At 56.2% G+C, this 20,509-nt stretch overlaps 7 protein-coding genes across 7 annotated transcripts; 4 read left to right on the top strand and 3 right to left on the bottom strand.

Moving 5' to 3' along the window:
* Positions 1–5,169: 5,169 nt before the first annotated feature.
* On the bottom strand, positions 5,170–6,720 carry B0T26DRAFT_764366 (uncharacterized protein; the record flags this gene model as incomplete). The annotated part of the gene is made up of 4 exons (XM_060446443.1): positions 5,170–6,026; positions 6,058–6,168; positions 6,427–6,578; positions 6,655–6,720. 4 exons carry the CDS (start codon positions 6,718–6,720, stop codon positions 5,666–5,668), a joined length of 690 nt encoding a protein of 229 aa, XP_060299797.1. The 3' UTR covers positions 5,170–5,665.
* A 3,345-nt stretch (positions 6,721–10,065) lies between these two features.
* B0T26DRAFT_747327 (uncharacterized protein) lies at positions 10,066–10,379 on the top strand (the record flags this gene model as incomplete). Its single annotated transcript, XM_060444838.1, has 2 exons — positions 10,066–10,181; positions 10,244–10,379. The coding sequence occupies 2 exons, from the start codon at positions 10,066–10,068 to the stop codon at positions 10,377–10,379; spliced, it is 252 nt and encodes an 83-aa protein (XP_060299796.1).
* A 134-nt stretch (positions 10,380–10,513) lies between these two features.
* Positions 10,514–11,606, top strand: B0T26DRAFT_636184 (uncharacterized protein; the record flags this gene model as incomplete). The annotated part of the gene is made up of 2 exons (XM_060436801.1): positions 10,514–10,720; positions 10,791–11,606. 2 exons carry the CDS (start codon positions 10,514–10,516, stop codon positions 11,604–11,606), a joined length of 1,023 nt encoding a protein of 340 aa, XP_060299795.1.
* A 648-nt stretch (positions 11,607–12,254) lies between these two features.
* Positions 12,255–12,920, top strand: B0T26DRAFT_637337 (HotDog domain-containing protein; the record flags this gene model as incomplete). The annotated part of the gene is made up of 1 exon (XM_060436915.1): positions 12,255–12,920. One exon carries the CDS (start codon positions 12,255–12,257, stop codon positions 12,918–12,920), a length of 666 nt encoding a protein of 221 aa, XP_060299794.1.
* Positions 12,921–13,104: 184 nt separating this feature from the next.
* Positions 13,105–14,893, bottom strand: B0T26DRAFT_764360 (chaperonin 10-like protein; the record flags this gene model as incomplete). Its single annotated transcript, XM_060446442.1, has 6 exons — positions 13,105–13,472; positions 13,564–13,767; positions 13,797–13,926; positions 13,987–14,089; positions 14,362–14,575; positions 14,667–14,893. 6 exons carry the CDS (start codon positions 14,891–14,893, stop codon positions 13,298–13,300), a joined length of 1,053 nt encoding a protein of 350 aa, XP_060299793.1. The 3' UTR covers positions 13,105–13,297.
* A 1,474-nt stretch (positions 14,894–16,367) lies between these two features.
* Positions 16,368–16,616, top strand: B0T26DRAFT_636707 (uncharacterized protein; the record flags this gene model as incomplete). Its single annotated transcript, XM_060436857.1, has 1 exon — positions 16,368–16,616. A coding segment is annotated over one exon (249 nt), but the record flags the coding sequence as incomplete, so codon positions are not given.
* A 565-nt stretch (positions 16,617–17,181) lies between these two features.
* On the bottom strand, positions 17,182–19,406 carry B0T26DRAFT_737774 (uncharacterized protein; the record flags this gene model as incomplete). The annotated part of the gene is made up of 3 exons (XM_060443504.1): positions 17,182–18,971; positions 19,005–19,226; positions 19,298–19,406. 3 exons carry the CDS (start codon positions 19,404–19,406, stop codon positions 17,182–17,184), a joined length of 2,121 nt encoding a protein of 706 aa, XP_060299791.1.
* Positions 19,407–20,509: the final 1,103 nt, after the last annotated feature.

Below are 20,509 nucleotides of genomic sequence, written 5' to 3'. Positions count from 1 at the left end.
GTGGCAGGCACTTGAGGGCCCGAGAATCGAGATGGTGTGTCTGTGGTCTCTGTGGCCAGGGTCCATGCTCTGATCTTCTCTTTCGTATCTGAACCGTCGTCTGGACTCTGGGAAATGTTTCGTTTCCTCGCTCCTGCCTGCGTGCCCCCCCACCCCCTCCGTCGCATCAGGTGCAAGCCGCGGCAGGTGCAAGTCGCGTTCAGATGCGCACCTGTGGACACCATGCCCCGTGCTGGCTCTCCCGTCAAGGTTCTTTTTTCTCTTTCGGCAAGGGCTGGTCGTCGCCCGGTTTGGCTAAGCTTTGGTCTGTGCTGCTGACTGAACCGCACCTTCTCCACGCTCGGCCGCCCCCTTGCGAAAGTGAACAGAAGCGACCCGACGCGACCGTGGGGAAGGAGAAGGAGCCCCCCAATCTATTGAAGACAGCGCTGGCAGTGAGCTTGTCCTTTGAAACATGTCGCCCCGAATGAACAGCCGCCTCCGTGTCAGTGTCGCAGAGTTTGTGCTTCCATCTGTCCATGACAACTAGAGCTAAGATGCGGAGCACGCATACCTGGCTATGATCCTCTAGGCAGGTACAGTACGACGGCAACAGTACTGTACTGCAGTCCACTTCCCCCCCGGATTTGCAGATTTGCGGATTTGCACACGGCATCTCATGGCACGGCCCGGATCAGGAGGTCGAGCTCAGACCAGTTCGCGGGTCTCTGGTGCTTCTCCTGCATTCTACCTGTGTAGTCGTGTTTGATGTTCTGCAAGTCCGCCACTTTTTCTCGGATTGCCTATCGTCGCCTCAGCCCGGCCGTGGTCATGTCTTTCGAGGACTCAGATGAGCACTACCGACGGGAACTGCCCATGTGATGGGTTCCCGGCAAGAGCTATCACCAACAAGACGTCTGTGTCTCGAGGTTCAGGGGCTCTGCAAGCTTACGCTCCGCCGACTCTGGGGAGCCTCGGGACTGGTGCCGACCGCAAAGCCGTCTCCCGTCACATCCAGAGATCAACTGACATATCCGCACGCCTTCAGTTGGTTTTGGTACCGAAATACCAAGCATCAAATAGGCGAGTGCCCACCTCGGCGGCTTGTCATGTGAAGCGACGAGGACTGCTGAGGTCGAAAGTCTTGGGTAGTCTATAGTCTCTACACATTAACTATGCTATGATCACAAATTAGACTAAATATAGGTGAGGTTCAATGGCGGGCTGGTTTACTAGAGCTTTATGAGATATTTGTTCCTAATTTGGGCATACGTTTCTGGAATTCGGCATGCTGGGCCTTTGTGTCTGTCTGTTTCTGTCATGAAGAGCAAGCCAAAATGGCAATGCCACCGCGTATGTTGCGGCACCTGCCACACAGACATTCCATGGATGGTTGAGCCTGCTGCCCCAGGAGCCTTCCAGCGAGGTACCTCCTCCTTTTTGCGGCAGCTCCAGAAGCCCCCACTCTGTAGAGTTCTGGAGCTGCCCGCATCGGGGCAGGCAGGTGTATGAAGCTTACATTCCACCGCACCTTCCATAGGGTGCAGTGCCTTAGCTCACCACAGAGCTTCGACGTCTGCAAGGGGCCTCTCAACAGTCCTGTCAGCGTCTCGACTGAAATTGGCTTTTCCAGACCTTGAACTGCACAATCGTCAAAGAAAGCTCGGTTGGAAGCCCGTGCGACACCGTCGGGTAGCAGCGCCCTGGCCCTGAGAGCTTAAAGCAGTCCGATGTTTTCCAGGCAAGCTGCCAATTGATCAACAGATGAAACCGGGATTTGCCGCCCCTGCCCATCAACTAATTGCTTGCCCTCGGATTCCTGGCCCAATCACTGCCTGCGATGGCGCTTTTCCTACTGTAGGGCTGCGGAGGCCAGGTGGCTGTTGGTAGCAGCCCAATTGAGGCCCCTTAAAAATGCCCGATGCTCGGAAAGGCTGGCCGAATGTTTCGTCGATCAAGCAGAATGCAGAGTGCAGAATGCATCCAGATGGAAGACGCCCAACGAATCACAGCAACCGATGTCTCTCAACATTTCGCAAAGTCTGGGGGGGAAACTCAATGTCGTCTGCTTTGAGTAGAGAGCAACTACTATTAGTGGCACTCGGAGGCGCATTGCCTCTCATCGCTATCAAGTTGAGCCTCTTGTTATCTAATAGCAGAAGTATTCTGCGAAGGTGCAAAATACATTACTAACCAGCTGTTTAGGTACAGACAGCATTGTGAATGGGTGTACATACCTATCCAAGTGAAGTGGTGTAGTACATGCATTCATTTTCATTCCTGTGCCCCACCTCCTTGGGGCCCAGACTTGCGGCAAAATCTCAACACCTCGGGAACCCGTGCCTGAATGCTGCCGAGAGAAGCACCCCTACTGCTTCAGACGGGCTCGAGAACAACACCATGACATGCATCATGACAACTCCCCATTGGTAGTCGCCTCGTACAAGCTCCCTGCAAACAGTTTCTTATGCTTATACTTGGTGCAAACAGAATACCTACCAGACTATGATATACCAACACTGAATGACATCAGCCATTTTGGCTTTTGGTTTCAGGTCAGAAGCCGGCATGTTAGTACGTTTGACACCCCTGGCTAGCCCTGGAAAACCCAGCGCACTGGCCGTGGAAACTCTCCGATGGTATCTCTGTAGTAGTCTAGAACGTCGTCTGCGAAAGGCGTCTGCGAAAGGAAGGGATCATCACAGTCATCTTGATGGCTACCCCCCGTCTTGTCTCGGCATGGTGAGGCACGATGAGGTAAAGTTGGTTGTTCAACTGTCGACGATATCAAACTGCAACGCCAACAAGAACAAGTGCGCGTGTTCCTCGCAGTAAACCTCCAGCTCAATGCCGGTTGCACGAAGGATCACGCCAGTGCTTTGTGCCCCAGCAAGCCAAAGCAGAAAAGGCGAAATACGCGAGGCAACCATTCTAACCCGAGGCAGCAAACAAGGTTGTATTGGGACCCCAACTGGAGGTGTTTAGGGCTTACTTAGCACCGAGCTAAGAATCTGCGACACTGTCTCTTGCTGGTTAGGTAACTAGCTTCCTCTGCCTCCTGAACATACTGCTACCAACAGTTCAAAGAGTCTCCTTGAACCTGCAGTTCTAGTTCTGCGCAAACAAGTCTGGGCGGGAACCTCTGGTCCCGCGTTGATGTCAGTCTTCACCTTGAACCTTCGTTACTGAGTCCCGTTTGGGTTGATCCTGGCCGGCTTCCGCATGCGACCCGGCCGGCCTCGTGGACTGCGCCGCAGCTTTGCGGACAAGTGCGAGTTAAGTTAACCTGGCTGGTGCGAGCTGGGAGTTAGGTGCAGACGCGGAGAGTTGCCCAATAAAGGCAGTTTATAGTTCCGAGCACGTCGGCAGCATGGAGTTCCACGTTCGCATATCCGTCTCGCCTTTCAACCTCGCCTCCTTCTTTGGGCACCCTTCTTTGGGCATCTCGCATCACCTCGCGTGCAAGCTCGTGGTTTGCGGCTCACTACCTCGTCGTCTGCCTGCCGCACTGGACAAGGAGGGAGGGCTCGTTCGCTCTCTCCATGAGCTCATCTCGTTAAAGCCAAGTCGTGGTAACGGAACGGACATCAACGTTGTAACGCACAGGCGTGCACAACGCTAGCAGCCGGGCTAACGTATTTTCGCGCAGCAGTGCAACCTGCACGCTATGGTCTATTCGTACTGTACATTCTACATACATACAACTCTGCAAAGTGGCCATACGGAGCATGTACGAAGTAAGAAGGTATGGTCAGCATCTCGAAAAGGTCCGGTCGTTACGTACATACAGAGGCAGCAAGCAGCAAGCAGTCGGGCATTCCCAGTCCCGTTCCCACAATTCAGTCACGATGGATCGATGGTCCGCCGAAGAGACTCTTGTCAGGGTCACAGCTCAGGCATCTCGACTCAAATCTCCACACATCCATGCAGCTGCTAACGCACCGTATCAATATTTCAATCTCTGCGTGGCGTCTTAATGGCCGCACATATTGCCCCGGCGATCTGGTGGCGTAAGGCATGGCCAATCGAGGGCATCGAGTATGCGCTGCCGGCGCTTAGAAGCGCGTCAGCTGCATTACTTAGTGCCGGACCTTCCCTTTCTCGTCGACAACAGCTCTTTCAAGCGATCCAAGCGCAAGAAACAGCCGAGAGAGGGCCACACTACATATCTCCATCCCGCACGAGTACGACAGACTCGGAGCCGGCCAGAGCCCAAGACAAGACAAGACTAGACCAGACAGAGGACTGAAGTGGCCGTCTTGTCAATTATTTGCCGAACAGCCGCGAAAGGCCTCACTAAAAGCTGCCTGCAGAACGGATAGTTTGGTCGCCGCTGCAATGGACTTTGATCCTGGCCTGGCTTGGCCTGGCGGGGAAACTAGCGATAGAGCTACACAACAGCAACGACACTGCTACCACCCAGCTCTGGCTGCACCATTATTCCCCATCTGGGTTGGAATCATCAGACCTTTGCCGATTCGAGGCGTATGGCCAGCCGCGGATACGTCTGTTGGCCGCGGCTTACAGAGCAGCCGCAGCATTAGCCGACCCCCCATCAAGTGTGCTTCCCAACCTCGTCCAAAGGATTGCGTGTGTGTATATGCCACATGGAGATGGGGTAGATGCTAAAGTTCCGCCGAGGCCTCTGCCAACTCTTCGCTCTGTGGACGGGCTCGAGAGTCGAGACCGGATGGGATACGTCTTGTGCAATACAACTTTGCGTGCGGATACAACCATGCCGACATTGTCACGGCGGCATCTGTATAGTAAAGCCGGCAGTAGGTGGGAGCGAAGCTCCCCCAGGTGTAAGCAAAAAGCAAAGAAGGTGTGCGTCACAACAGCCTGTCCACCCACTCACATGACGTCTGGCCTCTGCGGCGGAGACCGCATTTCGGACGCCGCTGGCAGCAGCTCAGACGGCTGCAAAAATGACAGCCATCAACCCCGGGGAGAGAGAGCTGACAGATCACGATAGCCCGGAGGGCAGCAGCGGCTGATTGACTCTCTCTCTGTCTCACCGGTTCGACGTCGATCCTGATGACCCGACAGTCTGGAAACTACTCCGGCGCTGCCTTGCCGAAGGAGTAAAGCCAAACTCCCTCGCCGTGCCGCTGACGATCCAAAACGACGGGTGCGCTGCTTGCTTGGAGGATCATTCCTTCCCATTCACCTTGCTTTGGCTTGCGAGATTGCTTGCATGCTCGGGTGAGCTGGCATGTCGATTAAGGTTCTTTGCCATTTTTTCGCAGGAGACTGATATTTTGACGAGTCATAGAGGCAGGAAGGCGGAGCAGCGGGTTGGCAAACCTGTGGCTTCGAGATGCTTCTCTCTTTCTCTTTCCGTATCTCTATCTCTATTCCCTGCCTATAGATTGTCTGCACTCTGCAGAGCGGACAGGAGCGCGCTTAACCGTGGCCTAACTGCGTCGATTGTAGTCTCGCTGCCCGGCGGCTGAGAGACGGTTCCTTCCCGACCCGAGCTTGTGGGATCTTGGAATCAGCACAGGGCGTGGCGACTGAGAAGATGATATGTGGCTGGGTTTTTCTTTTCTTCGTCTCTGCTGTCTGAGCCGGGGCGAGAAAAGCAGACAAGTAGGCAAACACGAAGCAGGCAAACACGAAGCAGGCAAACACGAAGCAGGCAAACACGAAGCAGGCAAGGCAGTGGCCATCGTGTTTCATCTTTTCAGTTGTTTGCGCTCATCTTGAGCGAGCGATATGGTTGTCCCGTGGAGGTACTGAGCGAGGCCACTCGAGCCGGCCAAGTGCGAGGCACACTCCGGTCTTGTCTTCCCGTGTGCAGAAGGAAGACCTCTGTGCCTTCTTCCTGCTTTGTGGGTAAGGTACTAGTCGCAGCCTTTGCACTCTTGTTGTGTCTTGTGGGAGTGCCCGTCATCGTGGTTTCTTCGTCGCCGCAGCTAGTGCGAGGCGGATCAAAGTTGGTCACGTCCTCGGGTCCCTGTGCAGCGAGGCCGCTGTTTGCTTTTGTCTGAAACTGCTGCTGCTGCCAATGTACAGATTTTCCGGTGAATTTGGTTCTCGCCGAGCTGCCAAAGCAAACAGGGAGCCAAGGCGCACCTGTTTCTTTCGCCGTTTTCTGCCTTGGAGCGAGGCCTTTGTGCGTCGTCCGCGCTTAATCGCTCGGCCAAGTCGGCTAGGCCCGCTTGTGGTTGGCCGTGGGCGTCTGCACTTCCAACACCCAGAAGCGCCCAGCTGCCAAACCACGCTGCGCGGATGCCATGCCGTTAGTGCCAGCGGAGCGTCGCCGTGGTCTAGTACCCTATGTCACCAACGCCGGGCCTGGCAGATGCACTTGCGCGCCAGAAGAGAGGATGATCTGCGCTGTTGGCCTGCTTATGCGTCCTAAAGTACATCGGACGGTGTGAGAGCAAAACAGTGCTGGCTGTGGGCTGCTGTTCTGTTCCGCTTAGCCCTTCACTCACTCACGACGGCGTGTGGCGGCTACTGCTGCTAGTCGGTGCCCCGCGGGTCTTGCCATCCACCCATCTAGTGATGGCAGCGGCATCTGGCTGCCAGTGCCTGCTGGGATCATCCTCCGCCAACACGATAGTGGTGTCGACTTGGATATGGCTGGCAGCCTGCTGGGAAGGCAAGCGGTGTAGTTCTTCTGAATGAAGGTGTCATCGATTACAAATAAGCGCGTCTAGACCTCACACTATTAGACGCCCCAGCGGCGATGGCGGGGCTGAGGTTGCGGGGCCCCATCATCCCAATGCTCATCGCCGGGAAGCCGGCAGAGTCAGACGATCCCCGGCGCCTGCTTCCTTCGTTTAGTAACGCGGAGCGGCGGGTTTCGGGGCGGCCGAGATCAGACCAGTGTGTCGAGTCCAAGTCAAGTTGGGCACATCTCTATTGCCTACATTATTGGATGAACCACTGGCAGCAGACCTGTTGTCGATGGAACCCGAGCTCGGCGACCTGCCTACCTACCTACCTACCTACCTAGGTACCTAGAGTTACCCGGGTTGATGTTCCCACTGCTCGGTGGCCTGCTGCCTGACCACGCCCCTGGCTGGCTGGGCGTCTCGTCTGTATGTTCAGAACTTTGTCCATCGAGCGCCGCAGGGGGGCGAAGCGGTTAATTCCGAGCCGGATTTCCGTTTCCGTTTTGGCTTTGTGGGTGGGTGTATACTAGAATTGTCAAGTCGAGTCGGTGCGTTGTAGTTACCGCCGAGACGCACACACTCACACTCACCCTCGCACTCACACGCAGAGGGGAGGGAGATACAGAGAACCCCAGACGTTGGCGCAAACACCACATACACACTGGAAGCAGATACAGGGAGAGTGGTCCCGTGTGTGTATGTGTGTGTTTGTTTTCTCGTGATATATATGTATGTATCTACAAGCCGGTACCTACCTACCTACCTACTTGGCTTTGGTGTCACGCAATACTGCTGCCGGGGGCCAAGCAGAACAGACAATAAACCAACAGAAGATGCCTACCTACCTGAATCTAGTGTGTCGCGCAATACTTCTGCCGGGGGCTAAGCAGAGCAAACAATAAAAGGAACAGAATGAGATGTAAGCGACGCATTCCGCACATGCAAGGCTCGTTGTGTGTATATGGATGCGTATGTGTATAGGTGTGGGTGTGTATATTAGCGCAGAGTGTGTACGTACGACGTGTCCTGTGTGTATTTGCCGATCTACATGGTCTATGCAGGCAGGTATGTGGTGGGACGGGACGGGATGGGATGGGATGGGATTCCAGGTGGACTCCAAGCAATACAATACCCACTACCTATGCACGTTGTTCAACTCATATGCATGGAGCAAGTAGTACGCGGGCTTGGAAACTTGAGCAGCAGCAGCGATACATGGTAGCGGAGGGCATCTGCGGGCATGTCATTGGACTACCTAGCTAGACGAGTTGGCGGCAGCTGGCTCTGTCTGCCTGTCTGTGTAACCGCAGCAGTCTAGTCAAATGTGGTTCAGTAGGCGGCCGGCAGGTAGTTTGTGTCTGCTCCGAGGGGAATATTGTCTACCTACCATACCTACCATACCTTGCATGCATGTATACATCCATCTTTGTTTGGGAGTGTAGTGTCGTGCAGTGCTTATGCGTTCGGCGTTGTTAGTCGTGGTGGCGGCTGCAACGTCTTGATACATGCTAAAACCCGGTCTGCGGCTGCATGCTAGCCGCTTTGCTGCTGGTGCTGGTGCTGGTGCTACTGCTTGTCGGTCCCATGTGTCTATTTGCCTGCGTGGGTGCTGACTGGGTATTTGTGAAGTGTGCTGTGCTGTGCTGTGCTTGAAGGATGGCCGTCGTGGAGGGCCGGCGAGGCGAGAGAGGTGAGTGACTGAGTGGCGACATCCGCGCGTGTCTGTCTGCTCGACGAGAGACACGGGATGTTGGGACTGTGTTGTGTCTAGGGCCCGGTACATCAGGGATCCGGCTGTTTTCTCGGGGGCGGTGGGTGGCAGATGATGGATGGTAAAGTCCTTGCCAGACTACACATTCCAGAGGAGGCGAGACTTGGGGGAGTCTGGCCTGCCCGTCTCTCGTTCATATTTGTCTCCTATGGTCTGAGACTCCTTTCCTGCTTCAGCTGTGGCAGCAGAATCGGAGAAGCTACCGCCGTCTTGGTTCTTCGTCTTGGTTCTTCGTCTCGGTTCTTCGTCTCGGTTCTTCCTTCGTCTCGGTTCTTCCTTCGTCTCGGTTCTTCCTTCGTCTCGGTTCTCTCGTTGACCTCATCTCTTCTTGGAGTCTTCGAAGCGGCACGATACGGCCATATACAGCGACTCATATGGCACAGAAGAGAGGGCCACGACTACTCTTGATGTCTTTCTTGGTTACTACTGTTATTACCACCGTCAGTATCCTGGCCATCTAGGCCTAGCTCACAGTTCAGTAAAATGTCCGGTTCGGGTTGGACAACACTCGAGGGTGGGCTGGGAGAGTAAATGACGGACGAGGCTCAATGACAGCCAGAGTACAGGAGAATAGAAATGAGGGGACGACCGTAAGATACGTCCCTAATTTATATGCTTTCATGCTAGCACGTTTCTGATATCGCTGGTGTTTTTAGACCACCGGAGGCTCTTCTACCGCTGTATGCTCACAATTTCGTCAGATACGACGAGCCTTGAAGCGGCCAGTACACCTACCCGTCACGCCGCCTGCAGGTAGTTGAGACGTTAGGCGCCGTTATTTTGCTCGCAACAGACAAAACAGGCACTTCACCCAAGACTTGAGCTACGGAGTTATGCTTGGAGGTAAAACAGCCCGTTCTGTTCAAATCTTGAGCTCCCACTTTTGGAGACAACTTGGAAAAAAGGATAGACGCAAGTTTCTGGAGACCATTGCTTTCTAAATTGGGGAAAAACGGCAGGCGGTGTTAACCGTATGGACTACGTCTAAGATGTCTAGCTGGCTCTGGATAAACTTGTCTTGTGGATCTTGCCATTGCCGTCCGTCCATTGGCAAGGGAGTTGGGATTTACGGAATGTCAAGGCCAAAACCCTGGTTTCTGGGAGTAACTCTCGAGTTCTGTTAGAACCGCCTGTACTGGTACGAAATTCAGAGTGACGGTTTGGAACCCCTGGAATTGTTGCTATGCTGGTAACAGCTAGTCCCGGAGGATACACGAATTTGTCTAGTATACCCTACTAGAGAAATGAAGAATATTGAAGGTTTGCTGTAAACTTTCTGCCATAAACTTGCTACAAGAGATGCTTATGTTCCTTCGACCTAGATGTCATCTTACCTAGATACTCTGAGCGGTGGGAGCCGTTTGTCGCAGCAACAGTTCTGTTGTTGACAAAAAGGGGTAAACAGAGCAAGACTCCAACCCCTAACCCTGAGCCTCGGCACCTCGGTGCCTCGGTTTACTGATATTGCGCAGCGGCACAGTGGGGGTGAGGGGGCGGCTTATCGGCGTTTCGTATCGAGCCAACACTCGACACTCGACATCCACAAACCCACCGCTCTCCTCTCTTATTCCTGCGCATCCACTGCTGAGGAGAAGCGGGCAAGACGGAAGAAGAAAAAGAAGCCCGAGAATAGAAGAAAACATTCGTCAACCGCGTCAGCATACTACTGATCGATCCTAATTAGACACGATGCCTATTTCGGGGCTGGCGGGCAGCGCGTCGCTCGCTTCAAAGTGCGGCAGCACGCTCTTCTGCCTCGGCCGATCGCTGCCTCTGTGGGTCGTTGCCGTAGCCGGTTTGGTCTTGTTCGCCGTGCGCTCTTTCCTCGTTTCTGCAGTTGTACCTGCACCACCTGCACCACCTGCAGCTTCGTCTCCAATTCCATCGTCGGCATCGGCGACTGGCAAACGCCGCCGCCTGTCGCCCCCGCCGCCGTCTCCCCCTTCGTCGCCGCCGAAGCAGCCCAATCCCTGACTTGGCGATTCGTGCGTCGCGTCGAGTAGACACATAAACACCTCCGGCCGCGTTCTTTCCCCCTCCTGCCCGTTCTTCGCGTGCTGCCGTTCCGTGTCCCCCCCCCCCCCCAATTCCCTCTGTGACTTCCTGTTCCTGGCCTCGCGCGCCGTCGTGGGTCAAGATGGCGTCGGTCGGCACCCTCTCCCTCTTCTACCCCGTCTTCTTGCCTGCCAGCGTGGCCGCTCTCGTCTATGCTGGTCACCGCGCCTCGTACGTCAACTGGCGCATTTGGCTGTACAACTTCCTGACAGGCCCGGGCCGGACGAGCCGCATCCTGCTGCTTTTCTTTCTGGTCTTGAACTGGAAGAGCCTCCCGCTCGCCTGGACCGTGAGTTTTCTTCTCTCTAAAGTGGCGCGCCTTAGGCTTGTCTTGCTTATACGTCTCTGCCCGTCTCCAGGTTCGCGTGTTCCATGCCTTTCTATACCATGTGCTACGCCGGCCCAAGGTGCTACCGCCGCGGGCTCTCTTCCACTTCTCCATCTCGTCGAGCCGCACGTCGCTGCTCGAGACCGACTACAACATGCACAAGAGCAACTCGACCTACTTTGCGGACCTGGACGTGAGCAGGTCGCACTTGGTGACGCACCTGCTCGGGCCGGCCATGCCGGCGGTCGGCGACAATGCGCGCAATAAGCTGGTGCTCGACAAGGACGGCAACCTGGTAAAGGGCGGGTTCGGCATCGGGCTGGGCGCCGTCTTCTGCAGCTTCAGGCGCGAGATTGCGCCCTTTGAGCGGTACGAGATGTGGTCGCGCATCCTGTCGTGGGACCGCAAGTGGCTGTACATTGTTACGCACTTTGTGGCCAAGGGCAAGGTGCGGCCTACGGGCTGGGACGACCGCCGCATGGGGCCGACGCGCATGCGCGCAGTCGACGGCGGCGACTGGACTAAGCACGTCTTTGCCACCGCCATCACAAAGTACGTCTTCAAGCTCGGCCGCTTCACCGTGCACCCGGCCATTGTCATCGAGGCCAACGGGCTCCTGCCCGCGCGGCCGGGCGGCTGGCGCAGCGGCGACGACGGCACGGGCACCCCCGAGGAGCTGGGCGAGCTGGGCGGCTCGGCCGAGGACAGCGAGTGGGACTGGCGGCACGTCGAGCAGGAGCGGCGCAAGGGGCTCGAGTATGCTAACCACTTTACGGCGCTCGACGGGACCAATGCCTTGTTTGACGGCGGCGAAGACGGAGCGATTGGTAGTTTCCCCCTGGGCTGATGTGGCTGTTACATTGTTGTCTAGACTAGAAGGAAGATGGAGTTTAGGAAAGTGCTGTTTACGGTAGAGCAAGCAATTACGGATAGAGATGCATGGACGGTAGCGCCTGTCTTGATAGATAGAAGGATGTAGACTAAAATCCGAGCCTTGAGGATGGTTTTGGAGATGTATGTTAAGGGCCTCTGGAGCATGTAATTCCTTGACTTCTGCAATTCCCACCAGCCCCCACACTGTGCATAAATTCGCTCTACTACATAGTATGTAGCTGCGCCATTCCATCTCAAGCGACACAGAGTAGTGGATCGCGCCCTTGGTTCTTGATTCAGCCCTGTGTTAATGTCATGCAGCCGAGGCCAGTTTCGGACTCGCCGCAGTAACCTCGGCAAATCTGGGCGCAGAAAGAACCTAACCCACTGGCCCCTGCCGCGAACGAGCGCGCCGCGCATCACCGATTGAACGTTAGATGCATGCTAATGATGCCATGCAACCTTGAACTGTTTAGGCCCATCCCGTCTTACGCATCCTATCCCGCTAGCCCGGTACTTTTTTTTTTTTTAACCTTGCTAAGATTCGGCACCAACGCTGGCGGAAACTTTTTACGGGCAGCGGGGTCCGCACGCACCACATATAGTAGATTGTTTCGGCGCCATGGCCGTACGAGATGGAGCAGAGGCGCAAGCGCGGAAGCAGAGCCTGGAAGCGGCGGCGGAGCTCGCGCACTTTGACGCCATCCCGTGGGTGCGAAAGCAAATCGTCGACGCCGTGGCCCGCGACAGCAGTGTCGTTGTCGAGCAGTCGTACAGCCGCGTGCTCAAGCCCCGCGGCGAGGACGCCCTCGTCTCGCGCACCCTCAACCGGCCTGACGCTATTGCTGGCTTCATCACCCTCTACACGCCCCCACCATCACCATCACCATCACCATCACCATCACCATCACCAACATCAGCCCCACAACCCCCACCGCCCCTCGTCCGCGAAATCACCGCCTACCTCACCCTCGGCGCCTCCGTCAACGGCTGGGCCGGCATCTGCCACGGCGGCATCGTCATGACGGTGCTTGACGAGGTCATGGGCCAGCTGCCCGCCGTCAACAGGCTGCGCGGCGCCATGGTTCCGGGCTTACCCCTCATGACCGCCTACCTCAACACGCGCTTCCTGGCCCCGCTGCGCACGGGGACTACCGTCGTTGTGACCGCGCGGCTAATTCGTGTTGACGGCAGGAAGCATTTCATGGAGGCGGGGATTTGCGATGAGAGGGGGGAGGTGCTTGCCGAGGCGGATGCGTTGTTTGTGGTGTTGCGGGCGCGGTTGTGATGAATTTTTTTGTTTCTTGTTCTTGTTTGGGGGTTTCTTTGGGGTGGTTTGTGGCGGTGCATTGAACTGGTTTAATGGTTTGTTGTGTCATTGTTTAGACCAAAGTGTGTACAGGGATGGATGCTAGAAAGATGGGCACGGGCTAATTACAGGCAATCAAGTCGGTGGCAACACTGGCTAATCCTTTTTTTATTTCCTTTTAATTGGGCTTCTTCTTACATTTCTCCATGCCCGCCAGTCTCGGAGGCCCACGTCCAAGAAACAAGCACGCGGCAGAGAAGGAGGGAGAGGTTCGCACGGGCAGCCATGTCAAATGAACAGAGTTCGTATTTTCACAAGTCGCAACGTCGACCAATATCTTGCGTGGAATGCTCCCCTCAAAACTTAATGACCACCTTGCCCACGTGCTTCCCGGCACTCATGTAGGCGAATGCCTTCTCAGTCTCGTCAAAGCTAAAGACGCGGTCGACCAGCGGCTCGAGCCGCACCTGTTTGTCCTCGAAGAACCGGTTGAGCTCTTCGAAGTCGCGCTTGCTGCCACCGTCGATACCCCTATCGTCAGATGGCGATATTAGTTTGAATTAGTTCCAGTTCACACAGGCGTCGGCAGCAAGACAGCCAGACAGAAACGGAAAAAACCCACGAAATATGCCCCCCCTTGGCAATCAACCCCAGAATCTCCGACGGGCGCCAGTCGCCGTCGGGCCCGCTGAGGAAGCCAACGACGGCGACGGTGCCGCGGCGGCGCAGCGACGCAATGTCGGCCGGGACCGACGCCGGCCCGTCCGTGTTGACTACGACGTCGACGCCTAAACCGCCCGTGAGCGCCGCCCCGCCGCCGCCTGGTCTTGTCCGGGGGTGGCGCCGTAGTTGTACCCCAGCACAGCGCCCGGTGCGCCCAGCTTCTGGACTGCTGCTAGCTTGGCGTCCGACGACGACGTGATGATGGGCCGCACCCCGGAGGCGAGTGCCACCAGCAGCCCGAACATGCTGACGCCGCCGGTGCCTATTTGCGTTGGTTACTGTGGGATCCAGACTTGACGGGCCGACAGCAAAGGAACCTCACCCTTTAGCAGCACGGCCTTGTCCTTGCCCTTGCCCAGCGAGTCGGCAACGACCGCTTTGAGCGCATTCCACGCCGTCACGCCCGCACACGTCATGGTTGCGCCCTGGATGAACAATGCACAGGCAACGCACTTGTCAGTAAAGTAACGAGACTCTGCTCTGCTTTGTTTGTTTTTAGGGTTGTCTGTCCTTGTCACTTCACTACACTTTTCAAAAATGTAACCAAAGCAAGGAAAGGGGAAAATAGTGAAAGAGAGACATGGAAAGAGAAGAAGAAAGAAAAGAAGAAAGAGAAGAAGAAAGAGAAGAAGAAAGAGAAGAAGAAAGAGAAGAAGAAAGAGAGAGAAAAAGAAAGAGAAGAAAGAAATAGATGAACCTCCTCCCAGCTCAGATGCCGGGGCAGGTGCACCAGCTGCTCGGCCGCAAACACGGCGTACTCGCGCAGGACACCATCAACGTCGCCGCCCAGCACCGTATGAAAGACATTGTATTCATCGCCCGTCAGCGAGTACCGCGCCAGGGTAGGCGCCACGCGATCACCGGCCGCGAAGCCCGTCACGGCGGCGCCGACGGCCACGACCTCGGCCGAGCTGCGAAGGGGATTAGTCACCGTTGTCAGCCAGATGTGTCTCCCCTCATCATATAGGATTGTGACATGAATGCTGGATAGGGACGAATTACCAGTCCGACGCCGGGACGCCGCGCTCGAGCGCGGAGATCGGGTACCGGCCGTTGAGCATAGCCACGTCGCGGAAGTTGAGCGACGCGGCGCGCACGCGCACCAGCACGTCACCCGGCCCGACCTGGCCCAGCGTCTCCGTCACCAGCTCGACGCCCAGCGGTGTCTCGGCGGTACCTACGCCCCGGGCCCGCCGCGCCGCGCGGTATATCGTGGGGATGGCAGACATTCTGCTGTTGCTGTTGCTGTTGCTGGCGGTGGACTGATAATTAGAAGGAAGAGATGATTATTGGAGATTCAGCTCTGCCTCTTCTCAGTTTGCCATCACCGGCCTGTTGATATTTGATGAAGGAGATCAGCTTCTCAGCAAGTGAGAAAGTCTGGCCATTATCTCATAGACTGAGAGTGGAGCGAAACGAGGCCGTATTTATCTCTTGCCCTGGCCTCGGACTCTCGCAGCGTGCCCGCCCTCATGGCCAGATCTAGCATGGGCACTCGCTTGGTAATACGTTGTTGTTAACCGCGCGGATTGCGACATTGACAGCGCGGCTCTTATGTCCCGTCTCGATGCTAGAGACCCCGGCGTGGGCGGACTGGCGGACTTCCGCAGGAACTTATTTGGCCAATCAGTCTGGGGGTCAACTCCGCATCTCCGACGCTCAAGATCGGTTGCGTTCACTTCTTCCCTGTCGTCAGCTCCGCATTTCCGACACTCAGAGTCGTTTGTTGTTCGCACGGCCTCGCTGAGCACCGGCATGTATTCTTTCTCGGTAGCATCTGCAGCAGGTCGAACCACGCGGCCCGCTCCGGGATCGGGTTGAGAGAAGCCCACGAAAAGCTCGTCGCCATGTACGAGGACGGCGTCTGACTCTGTGGCGTCATTGTACCGCTTCAAGTTCCGACTCCCGGATGTGCGGAGAGGTCGAGGCTTCCAACACATTGATTGGTTCTACACCAAAAGCATCAGACCCAATGATTAACAATCTCGTGTGACGGCAGTGGTAGGACCTACATTTTGCGCACGCTTTGTCGTGGCTCCTCCTAGCATATTCCAAAAGCACCAAATACAACCGATGCCGGGCTTGTCCCTGCCCCGATGGCCGTTTACATTTCTTCTTTTGCAATATATTCGCAGACTATTTCGTCGTCAAGCCCCAACCGAAGCATAGAACTCCATGCCCAGGTCCTTGCATCGTGAGTGTGCTCCTAGCGAGAAGAAAAAAGAGCATGGCTTTGTTCCTCTCTCACGACTCAAGAAAGGAAGGATGAAGATGCGAGTCCACTTCTCGTTTTAACCCACCACATTACGATACTGACAAGGGTCCGCTAATTAGCTATCTGAGGCATATAACTGGTGCAACCTGCGCGGAAGAGAAACCCCTCGGGCCCAACTAAAGACAACATAACTACAACTGTTGGAATAGCGATACTGGTGACCGCACACTAGCAGGGAGGAAGCAGAGATCGCGCGAGTACGCACGTGCAAGTAGGCACGTGCGGCGCGCGGACCTCTCACACACACACACAAAAACCCCGGTCGCACGCAGAACTTACCTTAGTTCCGGAGAGAGAGGGATGGAGGATAGACACAACATTACCCCTGGTAGATCTACCAACCCTTCGACCTGTAGGATCCCTACGTAATTTGAGTACCACGAACAACAACAACACAACGTACCAAGCAAGATAAATAAAACCAAAAAAAACAAACATACAACACCAGGGATTCGCTGGTCGTCACCGACCCAACTACTAGTCTGGCCCTCATTGGCTTGTCTATGGGAGAGCGGACGGGATCCCGAATTTTCCAATGGGTGTGGTCGTATGTGACAGTTATGGGCAGTAAACGCTGCTATCTTGGCAGCTTTTTGTTGCTGAGGGGAAATGCTGGCCAGCGACTCGTTAGGGTTAGGGCTCACGATCCTAGAGGTTTATCTGAAATAAGGATTTGAAAGTGAAAGGATCTGAAAATACACGGCACTCGTCTAGTGTTCTCTCAGTCCCTTGTGCCGTTTGCTGTTTTGTGTATGAAGCAAGGGGGTTGAACGCATGTTTGCCCACCACTCACATGATCAACAAAAACAACAGATTAATTAGAAACGAGGTTTTTTTTTTTACAAAGAGCTAGGCGCCTTTGAACCAAGATGGATGTTGATATTGCTATCTCCGGATAGATGTTAAATCTGCTCTACCTGTAATTATCGCTCCTTTCCAAGGGGCTTTCTACCTGTAATTATTGCTCCTTTCCAAGGGGCTTTCTACCTGTAATTATTGCTCCTTTCCAAGGGGCTTTCTACCTGTAATTACTGCTCCTTTCCAATAGACTCTCTACCTGTAATGAACTAGCCCCGAAGCTTGAACCAAAGCAGGGAGAACTTGTCAAGACCAAATGTAATCAAGAATTCCCACTGGGGACTGCTTCATGTCCGCGAAACTCCATGGTCCTAACCAGAAATAAAAATCTTAAAGGTGTCCCTCGAGCAAACCAAAATGCCAGCCATCACACAAACCGTCTAATCAAGCCACAGAGCGCTTCGCCGAAGAGCGCCTCCTCGCCGGCGGCGGCTCGATAGCCACCCGATAGCAGCGCGCGACCTCATTGCCGAGGCGGATGGCGTCGTAGCGGCTCCTGCGGCTGGCGACGAGCAGGTGCGCAACATACGTGCGCACGCCGTTGGTGTACATTTCAACTCTGTCGCCGGGCTTGTTGTAGTCGACGCCCAGCACGATCTCTGACTCGGTCAGCTGGAAGTTCTTGAAGGAGCGGCGGCTCATGAGCTCGGCACACGGCGAGAGGTCCGGGTTGTGCCACCACAGCGTGCCCGCGGCCGGCGCCGGCACGTACACCAGCCGCGCAAAGTACTGCGCGCCGCAGGATATGCTGCTGCCCTCCGGGGAGAGCGTGTGGCGGAACGGGCGCGCCAGCATGCGCAAGCGGTCGTAGTCGCCGGCAGCGGCCAGCATGTGCGCGGCAAAGTAGTCGACGCCGAACGTGTGGCGCGCCGGCACCGAGACGCGGTAGCCGGCGGGGCGCGCGTTGATCTCCAGCAGGCGGCACGACGGCGGCTTTTGGGGTGGCGACTGCTTGCGCACGAGGTCGACGACGCCGCCGCCGACGTCGCGGTACTCGCAGCGCGAGTCGACCATGCGCGCCTCGACGTGGAACACGCCCGTGTGGAAGCCCGCCTTGACGAGGATGTCGCGCAGGGTGTTCTTGGCGATCTCTTGCTCGTCCTGCGGCAGCGCCGACGGCAGGTTGAGGGCGACGGGCGAGAAAGTGGCGTGCACCGTGGCGTCGCGGGCGTCGGCGTCGCAGGGCGGCTCGTCGGCGATCTCGCAGAACAGGATGTCGCCGTCGCGCAGGATGAAGTTGACGTCGATCTCGGGCCCGTCAAAGAAGGGCTCGATGACGGCCCGGCTGCCGTGTAGCTCGGTGGCTTTCTGCACCGCCGTCGCGAGGTCGTCTGGGCTGCTCACCTTGGACACGCACTCCGAGGACCAGCCTTTGCTGGGCTTGACGATCATGGGGTATGATGGCAAGAGGGCGGGGGGCTGGCCGTCCCCGGGCGCTGCGAGGAGGGCTTCGAGCTCGGCTACGTCCTTGACGCATGCCGTCTGGCCGGCGGCGTCTTGGAGAAGGCGCGAGCGGTACTTGTCGACCGAGATCTCGAACGAGGAGACTGGGTTGCCGGGGAGATCTAGGGCGTCGGCGACCTTTGCCACGTCGACGAGGAAGTTGTCCGAGCACGTGAAGATGCCGTGGACTGGCTGATTGTATTTCTTGAGCGAGTCGATGATGCGGTCCGCCGTGTGCTCGTCCTCGGTCATATCGGTGGCAAGGAACGCCTTGCGCCGCCGCCTGTTCTCGCTGCTATCTTCCTGAATCCAGTGGCCTTCTTCATCGACAACAACAATGTCGATACCCAAAGCACTAGCTACGCTGTAGATGGGATCTCCGACCGTGGAATTGGGCCGTCCTCGGACAAGAGCGAGGGTCTTGCGCGCAATGGGATGCGGGGAAAGCCACAGTGAAGGGCCCAGTCTGACCTTGAGTTCTTGATTGAGGCTCAGAAAATGGCTCTCGAGGTCCGGCACAACCGAGGGGTCCATATCGGCCCATTGCACTATTCCTGGAGCGCGCTCAGCGAGAGTCGACGGGAAGAGGGGGCCAGGATCACAAGAACCAGGATGAACCCAGCTGATATCGTAACTCTCAAGAGGTTCTAGTTTCTCGTATATGTCAATCACCGCTGGGCAGTCCTCAAGGCGGACTCGCAAAAAGTCAGAGCGAGTGACATAGCCGCTTGCTTTGGGGACGATGATGGTGAAGATAGATACACCAAGGTCGTAGCAAGTGGTGAGATCAAAGTGGGCATTAGTGAGGGCCTTGACAAAGCGGATGCCCACCGTCCTGTACACCTCGTCGAACTTGCTGCGGTAGATGGACGAGGACGGTGAACCTGGGGGTGACTCGTATGAGACAGGGAGTAGGACAACGTGGGTGAGGGAATAAAGGTCGCAGCTGTCCACGGAATAAAACCTATAAGGGCGGCGTGAATGAACTAAAATCCCCGATTATCGAGTTGTCAGTGAGTACTCGGGTCTTCCACTCTACGAGAAACGGGCGGCCCACCTTGCTCCAGCTGCTCCTGAAGGGTCAATGATGCTGGCACATTGTCAAGCACCGACAGGGTGGCCAAGGCATCGGACACGTGGCCCCGGAGCGGATAATCGATCTCCATGATGTTCTGAAGAACGATGGGTGGTTCCTGGGAGACCAGCCTCAGAAGTGCTCCTAATTGAGTGATGGATTTTTGGGCGCAAGAGTGTGAGAAATTGGATTCTTCACCGGCTGCGGACCAAGACGGTACGCAACTGCAGGAGCGTGCCCAGCCTCTCGGTTTATATGCAGTGTGAGGGCATGAAACAAAGAAAGGAAACAATCATTCACGGGGTTATGGCAAACAAAGGCTGAAGCTGTGCGAGGACGAGCGAGCTGAATAAAAGTCTCATGCCGGGTTTCAAGACTTGGGGAGCAAGACATGTGAGTCACGGCGAAGTCGTGGCGCAAAGAACTCGGGGAGCCGGGAAGCAAACGAGACCCATTGCGAAGCACGGCTAGGTCGGGGCGCTTTTGAATTGATTACCCAGGCACTCAGCGCTGGCCAGATTCAGGTGTCCGGGATGAGACGAGAGTGCCGAGGTCGGTGCCGTACGAGACGGAAAGGCGTGGCAGGACTGTGCCCCTGCAGCGGCAGGGGTTCTCGACTACCTTGTTGGCTGCCGGGCAGCCCAGGGGTGGTGATGGTCGGTATTTCTGTAATCTGATGATCTGATAACACAAGCGGGCCCAGCTGTCCCACAATGCCATATTAGGCAGCCAACGACCATCCACAATCCGCGACTTGCAGGTGGATCAGGCAATCTGTGGCTAATGAGAGACGAAGCTACCCCGGCAGCATGCTTGGCTCTGGTCGGGCGACAGAACTGTTGGGGACTGTGAAATCTGCTGGGAAATCTGGAACTAGGAGGTGCAAACCAACCAACAGCGCCGGCACGGCCTGAGGTATAGAACTTTAAACCACGCCGCTCCTTCCCGAGTAAGCCGCGGTACCTTGATGGACAGCCCGCTGCGAGCGCCGGGCACCTTGCGGGCAGCAGCGAGAACCTTGATGTCCCGGTCGACCCCCAATCAAGTGGATCGGCCCCGTTTCACAAATTCAATTCCTGCATCATTTTTCCCTCCCAATTTGGCACGGACGACACGGACGCGACGTTACGACGGCGGCCGCTGCGGCCGGACCGGCACGTCTCCCCAGCTGTCCACTGCCCAGTGCCCCTTTGG

The sequence above is a fragment of the Lasiosphaeria miniovina genome, assembly GCF_030549165.1.
Source record: "Lasiosphaeria miniovina strain SMH2392-1A chromosome Unknown B0T26scaffold_2, whole genome shotgun sequence".
NCBI lineage: Eukaryota > Fungi > Ascomycota > Sordariomycetes > Sordariales > Lasiosphaeriaceae > Lasiosphaeria > Lasiosphaeria miniovina.
This window is presented reverse-complemented; position numbering and strand designations above follow the sequence as displayed.